The 18,729-nt window shown below is 38.0% G+C and overlaps 1 protein-coding gene across 2 annotated transcripts in view; it reads left to right on the plus strand.

Annotated features, from left to right (window-relative positions):
• Positions 1–18,729, plus strand: part of USP25 (ubiquitin specific peptidase 25) — an 89,629-nt gene that overhangs the window by 61,207 nt on the left and 9,693 nt on the right. The window contains exons 13-21 of one of the 2 annotated variants that reach the window (XM_039556325.1): positions 190–351; positions 2,768–2,976; positions 3,196–3,266; positions 6,731–6,959; positions 8,205–8,402; positions 9,867–10,006; positions 12,758–12,871; positions 14,692–14,787; positions 18,090–18,268. In XM_039556325.1, coding sequence (XP_039412259.1) covers positions 190–351; positions 2,768–2,976; positions 3,196–3,266; positions 6,731–6,959; positions 8,205–8,402; positions 9,867–10,006; positions 12,758–12,871; positions 14,692–14,787; positions 18,090–18,268 — 1,398 coding nt within the window. The remainder of the gene's footprint in view (positions 1–189; positions 352–2,767; positions 2,977–3,195; positions 3,267–6,730; positions 6,960–8,204; positions 8,403–9,866; positions 10,007–12,757; positions 12,872–14,691; positions 14,788–18,089; positions 18,269–18,729) is intronic. The other variant, XM_039556335.1, reaches the window with a different exon arrangement.

The following is an 18,729-nucleotide window of genomic DNA, read 5'->3' on the forward strand; positions in this document are numbered from 1 at the left end:
TCTTTTCTCCTTTCTTTGGAAGCTGTGTATAAGTGTTGTAATTCTGATTCATGAAACATGCTAGGAGAGGCTTGCTTTAATTAATTGCAGTCAACAAAAAAAAAAAAAAACCAAAGAAATTTTTTTCTTTTTAATCTTTTTTTTTTAATATCTGTGAGTCATGGCATTAATACGTTTTGTGGTTAACAGATATTTAAGCTATGGTTCTGGTCCTAAACGATTCCCCTTGGTAGATGTCCTGCAGTATGCCCTGGAGTTCGCCTCCAGCAAGCCGGTGTGCACGTCCCCCGTGGATGACCTGGGTGCCAGTGCCCCCGCCAGCGGCACACTGCCGCCACAGATCCCCCCCAGGTAAGGGCTGCCTTCTGCTCCCTGGGGCAGAGGCCAGAGCAAACCAGCCTCTGGGAGAGAGGGAGCACGTTCAGCTGCTTTGTTCACCAGATCAATAAAACCAGGCGTCTCCTAAGGGGGGTAAAGTTTCTGCTCTTTTCTTTCAGCACGGCAGGCTTGAATAAACAAAAATGTTAATGACCTGAGTTTGTCTCATGCACTTACAAAAATGTCTTCACAAGGAGATTACCATTTTCAAGCACAGCCCAATCTACAATTCTAAATAGACAGAAGATCTGGTGAGGTCACTGATTCCAATGTGTATTGTTTAAGAATCTGAATTGGGCAGAGTGTGTGTGCTGCATAGCGTCACAGTTTCTGGTGTGCAGTTCATCTCTTTACTTCTTGCCTGGGAGCTAAGCTCTTTTCTGCCATGCAGTTTACGTATTCTACCAAGTTTGTCAGGAACCTAATAATCTGACTTCTTAAAAGCCGAGTAGCTAAAGTACCAGAACCATAAATGTCCAATAATGTTGTTTTTCTCTCTCTTTAAGCTAGTAACTCGGTATAGGGGATTGAGTGTAGGCTTAGTCAGTTTGCAGATGATGCCCAACAGAAAAGGACCTGGGGGTGCTGGTCAGCAGCAGCTGAACATGAGCCAGCAGTGCCCAGGTGGCCAGGAGGGCCAATGGCACCTGGCCTGTATCAGCAATAGTGTGGCAGCAGGACCAGGGCAGCGACTGTCCCCCTGTGCTGGGCACTGCTGAGGTCACACTTCAAATCCTGTGTCCCACTCTGGGCCCCTCACTGCAAGAAGAACATTGAGGTACTGGAGCATGTGCAGAGAAGGGCAGTGGAGCTGGGGAAGGGTCTGGAGCACAAATCTGAGGAGGAGCAGCCAAGGAAGCTGGGGGGACTTAACCTGGAGAAAAGGAAGCTCAGGGGAGACCTTATATCACTTTCTACAACTCCCTGATAGGACGTCATAGCCAGATGGGAGCTGGCCTCTTCTCCCAGGTAACAAGTGACAGGACACAAGGAATCGGCCTCAAGTTGTGCTAGAGGAGGTTTAGATTGGATACTAAGAAACATTTTTTCACAGAAAGGGTTGTCAAAGGTTGGAACAAGCTGCCCAGGGCAGTGTTGGAGTCATCCCTGTAGGGATTTAAAATACATGTAGATGTGGCACTGAGGGACATGGTTTAGTGGTGGACTTGGCAGTGCTGGGTTAACGGTTGGACTTGATCATCTTAGAAGTTTTCTCCAACCTAAATAATTCTATGGTAATAGAGTATAACTTTGGATAAGTGGAATTTATAACAGTTTATAACATAGCTTTGTATATTGTATTTGGACAGTGGGGTTCTGTCTTCTGGCTCAGTCAAGTTTAAATTTTTTGTTCAGAGAAGTGAAGTACATGAATTTAAAAAGACTTTAAAACGATATCAAATGTCTTACTGATATAATGCCAGCAGAAATAATGATGATTGATAAGAGAAGACAAACTTTTAAAAGTTACCATTGCTTGCATGAAATGCAGTATCAAAAGTAAGACACTGTTGAAACTTCTTCAAATAGCAAGTTTGTTCTGTAGAAATGTAAGTATTGTGGCTTTTTTGTACATCCATAGAAACACATGGTATATGGAGTGACATTTTCAGCTCTGAAAGTTCTCAGAACTTTCTAAACTCCTGAAGAATCCAGGTTCCTCAGGCTGCGTTATGATGCTGTACACAAAAGTTCAGTAGCTTGCAAGGAAGATCTTCACATTCCTGTTCTTCAGTGTAATTATATATAGGTGATCTTGCTGATGGAAAGAAAAAAATTTGTTACAAGTCCTCATTTTTATTACCCTGCTGCTCTTGCAGAATTCTCCTAAGATGGCTGCTTTGCAGCTTGACTTAGAGTGGTTTGGAACGAATTTAGATCAGTTGGTAGCTCATATCCAGTGTGCCATAAATATCAGAGGTCCCTTCATTATTGCTGTTCACCTAACTTAAGTTGTAGGTAGGACATTAGAAAAAGTATGTCTGCTAGGCATAAGACACATTAAGAAGTTATTAAACTGAGAATTTGTGCTTATTGGATTTTATGGTCAGTTGGCCATAAGACAAACTGCTGTGACTTCTCTCTCTGCCATTTAGCTGTAAATGTTTCAAACCAGTTACTTACTTGTATGACGTGATTTGAAATTGTTCAGTAGTGTTTCAAATAAAGCCAACTGTTGTTGTGCTAATATGTAATATACCACAAAGCTTTCAGAATTTACATACTGATTCCATATTGCTATTGTAGTTAGCTGTCCTGAACTGCACTGTAGGAAATTGTTACCTTTAAAATGCCCATTTTCAGATTAAAAGCTTGTTTTTATGGTAAAACTTTTGGTCTGTCTATGTGATGATTCAATTTTTGTATTTCATGTTTTGAATGAATGCAGCACAATAGAACAGCAGGGGCCCTCATCTTCAGATGTCCCAAGCACATCTCCTGTACAAAGATCAGTAATACATAAACCATTCACACAATCACGGATTCCACCTGACCTGCCGATGCATCCGGCACCAAGGCACATCACGGAGGAGGAGCTGTCTGTCCTGGAGGGCTGCTTGCATCGCTGGAGGACTGAAGTAGAGAATGACACAAGAGGTAATGCCACACACTGGGGAATGCATTTGCTGCAGGAAAGGATTGGTGCAAGGCGGGGAAATCTTTCATCCAGGAAAGTTTAGCGTTTGGCATGTAGACGGGCGTAGCACGTGTGAAACCCACCCCTGTTTGGCTTTTTGTGAGAGAAAATAGAGATGCAGCCATGTGCAATTATACAGCCTTGTGGAAGAGAGGTTCTTTCTTCTCTTTGTCTTTCAGATTTACAAGAAAGTATATCTAGAATACATCGGACAATTGAATTGATGTACTCTGACAAAACAATGGTCCAAGTAAGTACAGTTTTGATGTGAGATAATTGAAAATAGATCCTTTTTGTCACTTTTTAGAAGTTCTTAGATGCTTGAAAACAGAGCAAGTGTACAACAATTATCTAGTGTTTTGGGAAATTTCATTGGAAAGTCATAATGGGTTTTGCAAGCCCTGTAGTTGTGCGCAGTCAGATGAAAGACAGCATTACAATATTTTGCAGGTGACAAGCTTAAATTCAAGCAACTGTGATGAAAAGCCCAAATATGTTCTATCTCTGATCCCCGTTTTTCACCTGAATGCAGTTTTGCACAACAAAATTTTCTTGCCCTGATTTGTCCATATTGCTCAGTAACCTTATGGCTTTAAGGTGTTGAAGCATTAGACACAGGAAAGTACTACTTACTTTGCTGCTTACTGCCACTGTGTATTGCAACTTCCATGCTAATATGTGGAAATTCAAGGTTCCTGATTGGGATTTGTAGTTAATTCCAGTGAGTGGTTTTGTTGTTGTTGGCTTGGCTTTTTGTTGCTGTTTTAAACTGTCTGGGTTTGGTATCAGTCACAACCCTGATTATTAGTCTAAGCTGTCTTTTATCAAATTCTCCTTCTGTGTAATCTGAACAGTGCTTTTAGAATGTTTTACTGTGGAGTTGTGGCTCCTCTGCTGTTTCTTATGTTCATATACTCATGTTCTCTCACTCTGACAGGTTTTAAGGTTAAGGATTACTTCCTCTGTTACTTTCTGTTAGTAGTAAGAACTATTTTCATTCCAAGTAAGATCTGTTCAGCTTACAGTTTTCCTTGAGGTATGTTTTCATTTTGTACATGGCTTGTAGTAGTTCCTGGCAGCTGAACTCTGATGTTAAGGATTTCAGGCAGATTTGCCTAGATGACTTTCTTTAAGCTTGCTACTGGTAGGCAGTTTTTTTTCCTTAATACTTGTTTTATAACAAGAAGGCCACAGGCTACATGTCATCTAACAGCAAAATTAATTAATTTGGTAACTTGCATCCCAGTAGTCTACCTGTGTTGGCTTAGGTGTTGCAGGAGGAAATACCTCTGGATAGCAAACATACAAGTCAGCTGTCATTACAAAAGAAGAAGGAGATTACTTAGTAAAACACTAGCAGGTGCTGAACCCATCTGTGAAATCACAGGCTGGAAGGGAAGCTGCCCTTCTGCAGCTCAGCTGGTTTGTCCCTGTGGCTGTTTAGGCACAATAGGAAGGAGGCAGGTACGCACAGCTGTCTGCTTTTCCCTGCCTGTCTCTGTCTCTGGGTGATTGATAGCCAGGTATTGCTGCATCCCCTGGGAGCAGTTTCACAGTATTGATGTTCCTCTCTGGACAATACAATTGCAGGATTGAAAGCTTTTCTCTTGCAAGTCAAGTTCTAGGTGCATAAAATTAGACACATTTTTAAGATGAACCTATAATATTTGCAGGATGCTTCCTAGTATATTTATGAACTGTTTGAGAAGCTCTGTGTCTTCTCCTTTTGTTCTTTTTGATTCTAAGGAGACTACAATAGTCCATAAAACCTTTGTCAAGTGGTCATATGAAATACATTCCCAAAATCTTTACTGTTTCATTCTCTTGAATGAAACATCAGCTGCTTCTTTATTTCCTTTCTTCTGCGAACTTCCTGCTGGGAAAGAGACACAACTGTTTTTTCTGTGGGAGTTCATCTTGAATATAGCAGCTTCGACATACCTGTTCTGTAGCTACATGTGATGGAGTTGGTGAAGCTCCATTCCTGGTTAAAGTGAGTGTGAGTGTAAACTACAAAGTTTAATGCCACCTGTGTTTGTGTTGCCTTGTACTGTTGATTACGGTTGATGTAATGGTTTATCACAGGAGATGCCTGTTGGCACTGAACTCGCCTGTACCCTGGTCACAGAGCTCTGTGGGGAACCTTCCTGAAAGCTTGGCGAGGATGACTGACAGCTGCTTCTCCTGACTTGGAGGAGAGGGTGGGGACCCTCAAGCTGACCCAGTTAGCATGGTTTTAAGTTAAACAATTTAAATTCAATGGGGATTTTTAGTGCCTGATTTTAGGGTGAGAAAATTTTATTCTGTCAAAGTCTAAAGAGACACCTTTTTTTGAAATCAGGATCTGCATGCATTTTTTGTGCATATACACAGGCTTGCAACCATTTTAAGGAGACTTTCACACTGATTTAATAACCAATGTTAAAATCCCCAGAGCATTCAGATTTAAGGACTTTTCAGGATTTCTTCTGTATATACTTCTTGTGTTTGGGAGGTTCAGAGTACAGTTTGGTCTCTGGAATGACAGGCTGTTTGATTCCAGCTGCTGTGCAGTCACTCAGCTTTACAGTTCAAGGGGAGTTGCAAAATCTCCAGCACTTGCATATAGCCTGGAAGGGAATGATAAAGTTAAAAATAACTTCAGGGAGTTTCTCAAGTCACAGTTATGTGTGTATTTATGATTGTTGCAGTACTTAAATGGTACTTGCAAAAGGTACTGAGTACACCTTGAGTTAGAGAGACTGCTTATCTTCAGTCCAGATTGTGACACCAGTACAAGCTGGTTTTGGATTTTTCATCCCAGCTGAGCTGTTGTCATTCAGGCACACTGTGCATAGCAGGGAAGCTCAGTTTTCCCTTTTATGTTTCATGTGCTATTCCAGCAGGTTAAAATGAGGCAATCTGTAAGATGCATTCAAAAGACTTGTAAGGAAGGAAGAACTCATTCATTCTGCTTCTCTCTCTCCTTCAGATTTCCAGCTACTTAGACAGAAACTAAGTTTCCCAATCTTCTTACTTGTTGGTTTACAAATGTAGCCTGGAATTCTTTTTACACTGATCCTGGAAACTGCTATCACCCTTTGCCTCAGGAGGAGGAGAGGACCTCTTCAGGTCTTCCATGCTTTACTTAGCAATGCTTTTCCTGATACATTTAAAATACTAGTTGTGTTCCTATTCTACTGTAGGAATTTTGGTTTTGGGTAACTGAAGTATTTAACTCACAGATATCAATTTCAATAAATTCTCTTACTGTCACACAGAAAACACTGAGTTTATTACCTTGAATTTGCATGTGCCTTTCCAGACTTTTTGACAGGTTTTCCAGGTTGGAACTGAAGCAAATCACAGGCAGTCAAGGCTGACTTATTTGAGGGGTTTTTTGGTAGATACAATGAAGGTAGGAATATTAAGCAATTTAGAAAAAATGATGCGTGGCAGTAAAGACAGCAGAGTAGAATTTATGTTCTACACTGACTAATATTTTTAAGATCTCATGTAACTATTAGTGGTAAGTAACAGTTTCAAGCCCTTATGTTTAGTGAGTTGCTAGTTTTACTTGTTTGTTTTTCTTCTGTGTTGTGTTTTGATCCTGATTAACTTTAGTTCAGTTACTTTTATTTCATGTAGCAATTATTGCTGGCATACAGTAGGAACTAAATGCTGTTAAGGAGGGTTTGTTGACATTTGTTGTATTTTCTGTTTTGTTTTTTTAAGGTTCCTTATAGGTTGCATGCTGTGCTAGTTCATGAGGGTCAGGCGAATGCAGGACACTACTGGGCATATATTTATGACCACCACCAGAACAGATGGATGAAATATAATGATATTTCTGTGACAAAGTCAACTTGGGAAGAGTTGGAACGAGATTCTTTTGGTGGTTACAGGAATGCCAGTGCATATTGTCTAATGTATATCAATGACAAGGAGCAATACTTGATACAAGGTAATGTTATCGACATGGATTCTGCATGATATAGAATAGCTAAATGCATTGGTAAAGCAAACTTCTTTCACATGGATTTCCAGATTTTTGAAATGTTTTTAATAGTTATTGAAAGTTTTATTCCTGCCCCTAACTGTTAGATTGTTTTTGTGGGTGGAACAATTGCTGTTCAACTTTTAGATCAATAAAGACAATGCCAGTGTTTCAGCAGTATTAAGATAAAAAAAATAAACTGTTTGCTAATTTGTGAATATTTTAGACAAGTGATTGCAGAATTTTGGAGGGTTTATGTCAAGATTAGAGGAGAAATACAGAAACAGAGAAGTGAGCCTTTTGACATTAAAATTCTTATGTAGCTGCTTTTTTTCCCTAAGCTTCAGAGCTCTGATGCACTCTACTGGAGCGTGGAAACTTGAAAGCTTATGCAGTAAATTGAAATGTGAATAACTTAGCCCTACCAACCACACATCAAATCTAACTAATACATGGATTGGGAAATTTTTTTCAGGTCATGTAGTAATATGCAGCTATAAGGCTTTGTATGGAAGTGTTTGAAGAGAGGACAGAGAGCCCTTAGCATGAAGGTTTTGATAATGGCAGACAGAGAGCTGTCTGTGAAAGTGTCCAGAGATTCAGTAGTAGGTCAGGGAAAATATTCAGGTTCCTGTTTTCACATAGGGCAGAAGGCTCAAGTGCTCATTTGTTCAGTTTTTGAATGAGAGCCAATATTACCCTTGGCATTCCTAGATGGCCAAGGTTGGTCACGCACTTGCAGCCATAGGGTGTTTGGGCCCTGTAGGCTGCCTGTGCCATTCCAGTTTAGTCTGAGGCTTGTTCACTGTGGGACAGTTACAGCTGATGGATCCCCTGGGATCTGGCATACCTCTGCACAGACCATTCTCAAAACAAAAGGAAGATTACTCAGTTTAGCTGGTGTTCTTATCAGCTGACTTTCTGAATTCCTGTAGGCCTGCTCTCCTTCCCCTTTTCTCTTGGGAAGTTCAGCTGTGTCCAGCTCTCTGTGGCAGTAATACTGTAAAGAAGTGGTGGGGGGGTTTGTTACTATTCTCTGAATGTTCACATAGAGTGCTCAACAGATAGTAAAACCAGTTAAAACTAACATAGTTTGGGGGGTTTGGTGTTACACCGTACATTTCTGATAATTCACTTGAGGAAATCTGTTGAACATACTTTCTTCTGTCCTATTCTTTCTTTTTCTGAAACTTACATTTCATGTTACCACAGAGGAATTTAACAAAGAAACAGGACAGATCCTTGTTGGAATGGACACGCTGCCTTCTGATCTAAGGGATTATGTCAAGGAAGACAATAAACGTTTTGAAAAAGAGCTTGAAGAATGGGATGCAGAACTTGCTCAGAAGGCACAGCAGGAGAAATTGTTATCTCAGATACCCAGGGCACCAGCACCCTCTCCTGCTCCAGGTTAGCTGCTTCTACCTATTTGTAAAGGGAGTAGGACCAAAAATCACTGGGGATTGTACATCTCATTTTGCAACTTAACAAAGGAAGAAGTTAATTTGTGTAATCTTGAATTACAGCCATTTACTTGGCTAAGGTAACTGTACTTGAAGTTTAGCCTTGTTGGGGTGGCTTTTTGCATTTCATTTTTTATTTAAAGAAAATAATTATTCATTGGTTCTTTTGCCTTTTCCCTCCCAGTTCCTGAGTTTTTTTTGTTTTTTTTTTTTCCCCTGTAGAAATGGAAGCTTTTTAAGATAGGTCTCACCAGTCTGTTTTGAGGGTCTGTTAGTCTGTAAATGATATATTTCTTCTATTCAGGATGATTTAGTGTGAGACCTTCATTCACATTTTAAATTAGAACAGCATTTAGAGCTGAAGAGCAGAATAATTTATTTGGTGTTGTACAGTGAATAGATATAACAATAGTAGGGCGTGATTAAGAAATTACTGTGTGGAAATGAAGGTGTTAAAACTGTGGAAAAGATTCTGAGCAGCAGCTGTGAGGCCAATGCTTGTAGGAACCCAGCTAATAAGGACCACTGGCAATCTGATTATAAACGAGAGCTGCTTTGACACTTAAAAACCTGCCAGGTATTTGGTAACATCCACCTTTTGCTCCATTGCAGTGGGCTGTATATATTACATGAAAGATGACATGATGATTATCTGTCCAGATGTTCTCATTGCTGTATTTGAGTCCTAAAGATTGAGCATATATTTCTCATAACTATGTGTGACTGCAAAATGAGTGTAAGAAGTGCAGTGATTTAATGGCATTGCTTGTTTTGCAAACTCTGCAGAGAGTTACTTCATCATTTTCTAAGTTTTGAGTTCACAAACACTTTGAGACTCATGCTCTTTCTTTTGTTAGTAATGGAAAGTACAAAATGAATGTTTTATTTGTCTGCCAAAATTTGGTTTCATCATGTAAGGAATATAAGACACTATTTGTACTAATCAATTTATTGCTCTCAAGTGGAGGAGACTGAGATTTCCCTTAAGGCAGAAAAATATAATGTGTTTATTATTTTACAAAGTAAAAATAAATCTTGCACTCAAGTGGCTGGAGGTCATTCCATATGTTGATTCTGTATCCCACAGAAACTCCAGCTAGAATCTCATCTTTGTTCTCAATCATCCCTGATGATTGATTGATGAACACCCTCACTCAAGAGCTTTAATGGGTCTATAGACAGGACAGGTCTATTGTTCCCGATATAAAATCAGAGATACATTCACAGGGAAGTGTTGAAGATGGCATGAGACACAGACTGGTGTAAAGTTGTATTTGTGAACTGTGTGACCTACCCTGCATTTTCTGTGTGGTTACCTTGTCTATGAGACAGTGATCCAAATAAAACGAATCAATTTAAAATTCATCCTTATGTTAACACACAAAATTGTTATCTTATTTCTGTCACTAAGTTCAAGCAGGAGAACCAGAGTATTTAGAGCAGCCATCAAGAACTGATATTTCAAAGCACTTAAAAGAAGATTCTGTACAAGCAATCAATAAAGCTTTAGCTGAACAAGAAGATAGAGGTCCAGAAGCTATAATGGATACGGTGAGGACATTTTGAAGCTTGAAATACTTCTTTTGCTTTTATTTTACAAGTGAAAATGATACAAACACTGATAAAAGGGTGTGAGTCTGGAAACTTTGAACTGCAAATTGCTTTATCTTCAGGGATTGTCCAACACTAAAGTCCCTTCAGAAAGTGTGTACAACAGTAATGGGTGTAGTGCAAAAAAAATACTAAAATAGGTATTCTCTATGGGATTAAAACGCTTGTCAGGAGTACAGCATATTGTTCAAATTACAATCAGCTGTTTGTGCCCACCATCTTTTAAAAATGTTAGATGATCCCATGTATTTTTGAGGAGTAAACATTGACAGACCATGTAAAAGACTTGAAAAGTACTGCTTTAGACATTTAGGTTTTTATCTGAGAAATATAAGAATATAATTGAGTTCCTTTGACAGACCTGTGAAAGTTAATGTAGATTTGAAAAATAAGGGGGTTTTCAGCAGTGTTCTGTAGCTTTAATGCAGATTCACAACTTGATGAAAATCGTTTTTTGTGTTTCATAGGATGCCTATATCAACTTAAAATGTCTCTAATCATCACTGTTGGTTGTTTCCGTTTTCACCTTGTACAAAATGTACTAAGAGGAATGGGACATCACCTATTTTATGGGTTATTAATGAAACTCATATTTGACTTTTTTTTTTCAGCAAATATTTTTTTCCTTCCCTATAAGTATGTAGATAAATGACAAATGTGTTTGCCACAAAACCAAGGACCATTAAAACAACATACGCACATGTCTTGAAACTATATCCATAAATGTACAGTATGGCTTCCTTAGGCATCCCTAGAAACCACTAGACCTCTAAACAATTTAGATCTCTGCAGAATGCTTCCTAAGATCAGGTGTGAGCCCTCATTAAACAGAAGCAGTCTGGCCCCAGATATCTTAAAATCTTTGAAAATTATGTGACTGCTTGTTGACACCCTGTTGACCTGCTGTGTTTTTCATCCCTCCTGTAGTGTCAGGAAAGCAGGGAAGCATGCTTCCTCTGCTAAACTGAAATCAAAGCGAACAGGGAAACTCATCTAACCCTGGATGAAAAAATGCTCTGCCATAAAGGCTTAGGCTGCTGCATATTGGCCTTTTTTGAGTTCTCAGAAAAGCTTAGTGGGAGGCTGTTTAATACGTGTCACTCCAGCTGAAGAGGTGGCTATGAAGATGCCAAAACACATTATGAAATGTCTTTCATAATGCTGTCCTCTTTCCAGGGTTTGTGGGCACCATCCCGGTGGGATGTGAGAGAATCTTGGACTTTTTTCCATGGATCAAGCGTTGTAGTTCAGGATAATGACACTTGACACTCTGGTCAGCCTTAGGACTTCACAAGACTGTGGTTGGGGAACACCGCGATCTGTTTAATGAGACAAAAGAAAAAAAACAAATCATGCAAGCATAATTTAGAAACAAATGTACTTCAGCTGTTAAAATGTAAAGTAAATTTCTAGTTAATGTGAAGGTACTCTGTTAATGTTTAAAAGCTGCTCTCTGTATCCCCAAATTTCATTTAGGCAGAACTGTTCTTCCTTCTCACTATATCAGCATGCTTTCTAATTATTCTACTTCCATATGCATTCAGACATGCAGGCATATATTCCATTCATTCACTTTTTGTTTGTCCATTTTTAAAAGGAAAGCCAACATCAGCGCATGTAACAGGATTGTAGGTTATTCACCACATTTTCATTTTGTCCATTTTCTGCCTTTTGTCCTTTTTTTTTTCTGCCCTCTGATTGCACAGTCTTCCTTTGTATTTGTACAGTGTTGGGTGTAAATAGATACTGAGTATGTTTTTGGAATCTTTGTTAAAAAGTGAGACTGTTGTTATAATTGCAGAACAAGTAGCATGGCATTTTGTGATTGCTTGGATTAGAGCCAAGGTTTAAGTTCTGCAAATGTTGTAAACTGCCTATTATTCTGTGATAGACCATAGGAGCCAAGATTTGTCTCCATTGTTTAAAACTTACTTTAACGTAGCAAGAATTTTAGTGACTAGGATAATCTTCTCCTGGTTTTCTGTTTAATTGCTCTCCTAAAAACCAAACCAGTTGAATGTAATGCTCCTTTAAATATTCTTTAAAATATCTTGATTGTTAGAAGCTTTTTTTGGGTTTTTTTTTTTTTTTTTCCTCTCAGAGCATCAGGGAATGTTAGCTTTTAGCTTGTTTCTATCCTTTAGTGTGACTTCATCAGGTATTTCAGATAAGAAGTATCTGACCTGGCCCTCTTCAAGGCCAGACTGGATGGGGCCTGGAGCAGCCTGATCTAGTGGGTGGCATCTTTAGGACTAGATGATCTTTGAGGCCCCTTCCTAAACTTTTCTGTTATTTTATGATATACTTAGTAATTTTGGGGTGAAATGTACAAAAAATGGTGGTTCACAGACTCATCCTTTACCAAGCGCCTTAAATTTGTAATGGATATTAGAGTTTCAATACTGGTATACTAACCTGTAAAGATAGCATTAGTGAATAAAGAACAAATGAAATAATTTTAGTAATTATGGCTTAATTTTAAAATGTATTGCTTAAAAAATTATAAATATCACTTGTATTCTCTAAATAGATACAGTTTCTGAATTTTTTCAGAATTTCAGCAGTGCACATCATTGTACTAGATCAGCCTGTTAGTTTGCATCTCTCCATAATTTTACTGTCTTTGATGATGATGATGATGATTGTCCTTTTTTTCCCCAGACACATACTGATAATGGTTTTCTTCTGCAGAGCTCTGCTAATGCCCCAGCTCAAGCAGCTCCTACCCAGCGAGTGGTAGAGGTGGCGATCCCTGATGTAGGGACTTTTGTCATTGAGTCAGAGGAGGGGGGTTATGACGATGAGGTACCTCTGATTGCAGTTGTGTGCACCGCTCCTCCTCGGTGCTTTCTTGTGCTGCCTGATAAGAATTTTTGGCATGTTTGCACACTGTGACACCTAACAGACTTCTGCAAAACTAAATGCTTAGCGATTTGTAATCTTTACCAATGTCATAGTTTGTCATGAAATATGAAAGGAAAGCACTACAAACTCTAATTTGGCACGCTTTGCATGGTACCATTTACACTGAAGGTGTATTTGTCTCTTCAGCTGTGGAGGTTGAATGTTTATATTAGGCCAGGTAGCCTTCAAAATGCTGATGATAGACTGCACACTGCTGCATTATTTAAAAAGTGACAGGACTCTGAGGGATGTTCTTAATGTTTGTGCTTTCTTGTCAGTCTAGTAAAGCTAATGTTCAAGTCTGATCTCTTATTTGCCAAGGTTAAGCTTTTCAGGCTTTGGGGATTAAATTAGCCATGAAAGTAACCTGAAAGTGCTATGGCTGGTAGAACTTACTCTTGCAAATCTTATAAAAAAAAAAAAAAATTCAGACTCAGGGTGAGACATGTACCTGGTACAACTTGAGGAATAATTGAGAGGCTCGTTGTTACTCTTAGAGGCATTATTTTTTGCTGCCCAGTTTCAGCAGTAGAAAGCAACGCTGCAGGTCATCAAACTGCCCTCCCTTGTCACTGCTTACTCCGTGTTTGTTGTGGTTGGGAACAGGGTTGGTGCAGCCATATTCTCAGGGGTCTGAATGTGGGTTCTTGGAGGGCATTAGCTTCCCTAGGGAAATGGATATTTCAGGTCATTCTGCCCTGGAAGTGTGATCAGTTAGAACTGGGAGTATGGGGTGGGGAATAAAATGGTTTAATTGACATCATCACACTGAGTTTAGCTTCTCACAGATGTGTAGTCTCCAGCTTGAAAGAAATGAGGATTTAAGCTCATATAATGACTTGCTTGTTAGTTTATTTCTTTTTACTTTTGTCCCCATGACATTGTCTTCCTAGAGGATAACTTTCTTGCCTATTTCCCTGTTCATTTTGTAAGTGTATTCACTTTTTTAAAATGTTATGTGTGGGAGACTTGCAGGGAGTTTAAGATCTTTCATCTTTTGTTGCTGTGCCAGCAGTACCTTGGGCAGGGAGAGAGGGAGTGTTTTTCTTTGCTTACAGATAAAAAAGGAGAAAGGCTTTTCTGAATAGCTTGGATGTATCAAACTGTGTGTAACTGATGTGAATAGCAGTGAGAGATGGCTTGTGTTTGGCTTGGTGTTTGTTAATTGTTTTGGGTTTGCTGTTTAAGGAATTTTCTGCAGATGCTTCAGGGATTGATTGCATTTGCAGCAGTGAGTCTCTTATTTTGACCTTGAAATATGCATAAAATACAGGTTTTATAGTTTACCATGGGTTTAGTGCAGTATATCTGAAGTGTGACTGGGTGATTTTTCTAGTTAAATTTTTTTTTTTTAAATCGTTAGATGGCCATGGGTAGCACTCATTCAGTGTGCAGTTTCTGCTTGGTACTAATGCTGAACTGTGCGTGTTTCTTTCCTGGGAAGTTTGGTCCATGTAACTTTTTTGACACAGTTTTCTTACTTCTTTTTTTTAATCTTATTTTTTGTAAGATTCCTTTAATGTTGTTACACTAAAACTACATATACACATGCCATGATTTGATTTGCAGAATATGCTCACCAGGTCTGTATTGAAATGTGCCATTTTGACGTATGCATGCATTAAGTTGCTTTTTCATCTTGCATGAGACTAAAAGCATATTGAATTTAATCATTAAAATATTAATTATTCAAAACTTTTACCTTCAATCCCTTGTGGCAGGTCATGCTGACCCCGAACATGCAAGGTATTATCATGGCTATAGGTAAAGCCAGGAATGTTTATGACAGGTGTGGGCCAGAAGCAGGGTTCTTTAAGGTATAACTAACATTTTCAACTTTTTCTCCTCTTGACTTTTCCTGTTAGATATGCTACTCTCTCAACCCCTTTCTGTATATAAAGTCTTTTCCAGAATTTATACATACTTCTTTATATCAGTCCTTCACTCAGATATTTCTCCCTTGAAAAATATACAGATATTTGCCCTCGTTGATATCAGTAGCTCGTATACCTTTCTGCATCTTAGCTTTTTAATAATAGTAGCGAGTAACATACTCGTAACACGAAACCTAGATGTGTAATCAGTAAAAATCCGTGGGTTTTTTCTCCTGTTAGTAATAAAACCCATGCCTTTGCTAGACTGTGGGACATCACGTTTTTTTTTTTGCCCAGGACTTTAGTGTTTAGTCATTTGTTGTTTATTTCAACGATATGTTCTTGGTTTGTACTTCTTAAAATATTTTTAATAAATTGCTTGCTTTTGTGTAACTGCATGGGTGTCAATAATATTTATTTAGGCAGTTTTTTATTACTGGGAATTAGATGTTAGGCTTTTTGCGGTGATTAGTCTTCACTGTGATACCAGACTTAAGAATATGTTCATTTTCTTAAATACACAAACTTCTGAGCACTTTTAGCTCGTGACCTCTTGAATTTCCAGGATATTAGAAAGGGAATTGCTTTGACATGGTATAAAATGAAAAATCCTCTCAAACGTGATTTGGAGAGGGGAAAGAAGTTTCTTGCTTTTCATTGAGTAGTGGTCTGTTTTCTTCTTAATTGTTATGGCGTACTTCCACTGGAAGAAATTGTAAAAGCCACAAAACCCCCAAACAAACAACAGGCTAACAAACAAAAAACCCTACCATCACCAACAAAAAGTTTGCAACCCCTTGGCAAGGAAATTGAAACCTGATGGGTTGGTTGGTTTGTCTGTTTGTGTGGGTGTTTGAAGTGGATACTTACAGAAGGATTATAACCATGACATGTTTGCAGGGTTGTCTCTCTTAACTGTGCCTGATCTCAGGGAGGGGAGAGGCACCTGCCACAGCCTCTGTTGAGTGAAATGGGGTTTGTTTGGGATTCAGTCCTGGTTGCTCTTTTTTTCAAATTTATTAATGAAAATATGACAATTATTTTTTAAGTTGAAAAAAATCCTCATTTGATCAAGTCACTCCTTATGAGAAAGTTCAATTATATCTAATTATATTTTTTAATATGAAGGGTGTTTTGATAGCTTTAAAACAGAAAATTACTTCAAAATAAAATTAATGCATCAGAGTTATCAAAACAATGCTCAGTTGAAATTATTTTCACTCTTTAATTTCGAATGCTTAAACATTTAGGCTTTATGGGGGCAGAATGTCTTTGAGTGAGAAAATGTTTTGACATAAAGTAGAAAACATTCCTTACTCATTTTCTACTGAAGTGTGTTTGCAATACTTAGAAGAGGTGAAACATGGTTCGTTTTGAAGGAATACATTTGTATGAACGGATACAGATGAAGTGGTCCTTTTTAGGAGCAAAATTTTTGTTTTGGGATGCATCGGATTAAATCTCATGTTTTCCCATAACTTACTGTAAAAGCTTCTGTGATATCATTTAATACTGTTACTGTGTTCCTTCATGTGGTTTTTTTAAAATTAAATTAGTGTTTTCAGAAAACTGGGGTGGGAGTTTCTATATCTTCATTTTAATTTAACTCAGGTGAAACCCCTTTGTGTGGGTCATTGTTGCATTGCCAAGGTTTCACTCCCCCTCTAGATCTCAGGTTTAAGACATGACTAACATTCAGATATTTCTTGGTCAGTGGTCTCTTCAAATCATTGTTCTTTAACCTTTATAGACAACTCCTTGCAGAATGTTTCCATTAAGATCTTTATATAATACCCTGAGTGAGAAAATGAAGGCATATAATACTTTTCTCTGCTGTCCCTTTTTCCTGTGTTCTGTGTAGAGAAATAGTGTTCTTACTTCATTTTGCATAAGATTTCTGAATCTGTAGAATATCACAGTATTTTAAAAATTAATACAAAAATACAGGGTTTGTGTTGTATTTTTCCTCCTCCTAAGTAATTATATGAAAAATTAAATGCCTAATAGCAGTTTATTTTTGTTTCCTCAATAAACAGGGTTTCATTGTTAGCAATGTGGACTTTCTAATGGTAGAACTTAAGATGTAAGAGAATAGAAACTTGGTGGCTTTTGGCATTTATGATGTTGTCCTAAACATTCTTTTTAATGGTAATGCATATCATGAGTATTTAAAGATATTGATGCAGAATATTCCATTCTCCTAAGTTGTAAAGGTCTCCACATGCTCTATGTTTAAACCTGTATGATTATTATCCTGCATGCTTAGTCCTGAAACAAAATGTGTTATTAGCAGAGGATGGGAGCCTAAATTTCTGATAGTTAAACGCCCGGTATTACAGCATAAAGGCATCTGAAATACTGAACAGGTTGTTTTGTTTTTTTCCTAACTGCTTTGGTGTTTTATTTTGTGCATACATTGTATTGTACTGAAAATTCGCTAATGTGTTAGCAAACCATCTGATAACCTGGAATGTATGTTAACATTTGTCACCATTTTTCTAATTATTTTTCTTGTTGCTGTTGTTTATGCTGTATAGTTTCAGTGAAAAAAATATAATGAACATATCAAAAGATGTTCATTAAAACCTAATGTGCTGGCAAAGCTGGAAAAGTAAATGCTTCTGATGACCTCTAAAGTTTATCTAAAATATTCAGTGAGGGCTGCATCCTGCCCTATAGGGCAGTACTGTTCATATTGAATTACTATTTTCTTTAGAAATCCTATCATTTGTTTTTCATTGAAAGACATATTTCATTCCCACTTATTATTTTCCAAATCATACATATTCACTAAAATTTGTCTAGGATATTTTTTATTCATGTCTTTGCATTTAACCATGTATTAGAGGTACTTTTTTTACCTTATGAGACTTCAGAAAATTTCTTTAGGTCAAGCATCTGAAATCTTATACTTGTCTTGAGCTTAAAGAAAATCTGAGGACTGGATAAATCTCCTTTCAGGGAGACATAGCACAGGACAGAAACTACTTTTGAAGGGAGGGTTTACTTGGGATTTTGTCAGGCTTGACAGGGGAGAGAAAGGACCAACTTGACAGTTTATCTGTTTGTTTTCTGTTTGTTTGCTTTTTTAAAAAGTTTAATAGTTCAGACTTCTTAGAAGGGTGGTCTGTGGAACTGTTAAAAAATTTTGTAGGCAAAATGTGATGGGATGTAAATTATCTTGTGTCTGTGATGTTTGAGTTAGAAGCCAGAAGGAATAATGTCTATTTTTTAAAATTATGTAGGCAATTAAATTGGAATACACACGTCTGCTAAAATTAGCCCAAGAAGATCCACCACCTGAATGTGATTATCGTTTGCGTCATGCAATTGTTTACTTCATCCAAAACCAGGCACCAAAGAAGATAATTGAGAGAACATTACTGGAGCAGTTTGGAGATCACAATCTCAGCTTTGATGAAAGGTAATAAGATCTGCACATCTCATTTCCTGTGTTCATGAATGTTCTCTGATGTGTGGAAACACCCCTTCATATTTGGCTGGTGTGTTTAGCTTTATCTCCTAGTTAATAGCTTGCAAGTTCACTTTGTAAAACAAATCATCTTTATAAAAATCCCTGTTAAAAGAGTAATCAAGAAGTTGCATTTATACTCATCTAAAATAAGTGGAAATGCTCAGTGTTCATAATTTTGCACATAGACTTCTGTACCTTCTTTCACTGTGTGTTTCCTCACTGCCCTGAAAGGCAGCAGTAGACAGCAGAGCCTTTCCAGCTGGGTGAGTGACTGACTTAAGAGCAAGACAATGTCTCTCTTCCACTCGAAATTCCATCTACTTACTTACATAAATAGGTAAATTAAAAGTTAGAAAACATTAGTCTGATTTCTGTGTAGGGAATAATCTTCTAAACTTCTGCAAAGTAAG

This window comes from Corvus cornix, chromosome 1 (assembly GCF_000738735.6).
Source record: "Corvus cornix cornix isolate S_Up_H32 chromosome 1, ASM73873v5, whole genome shotgun sequence".
NCBI lineage: Eukaryota > Metazoa > Chordata > Aves > Passeriformes > Corvidae > Corvus > Corvus cornix.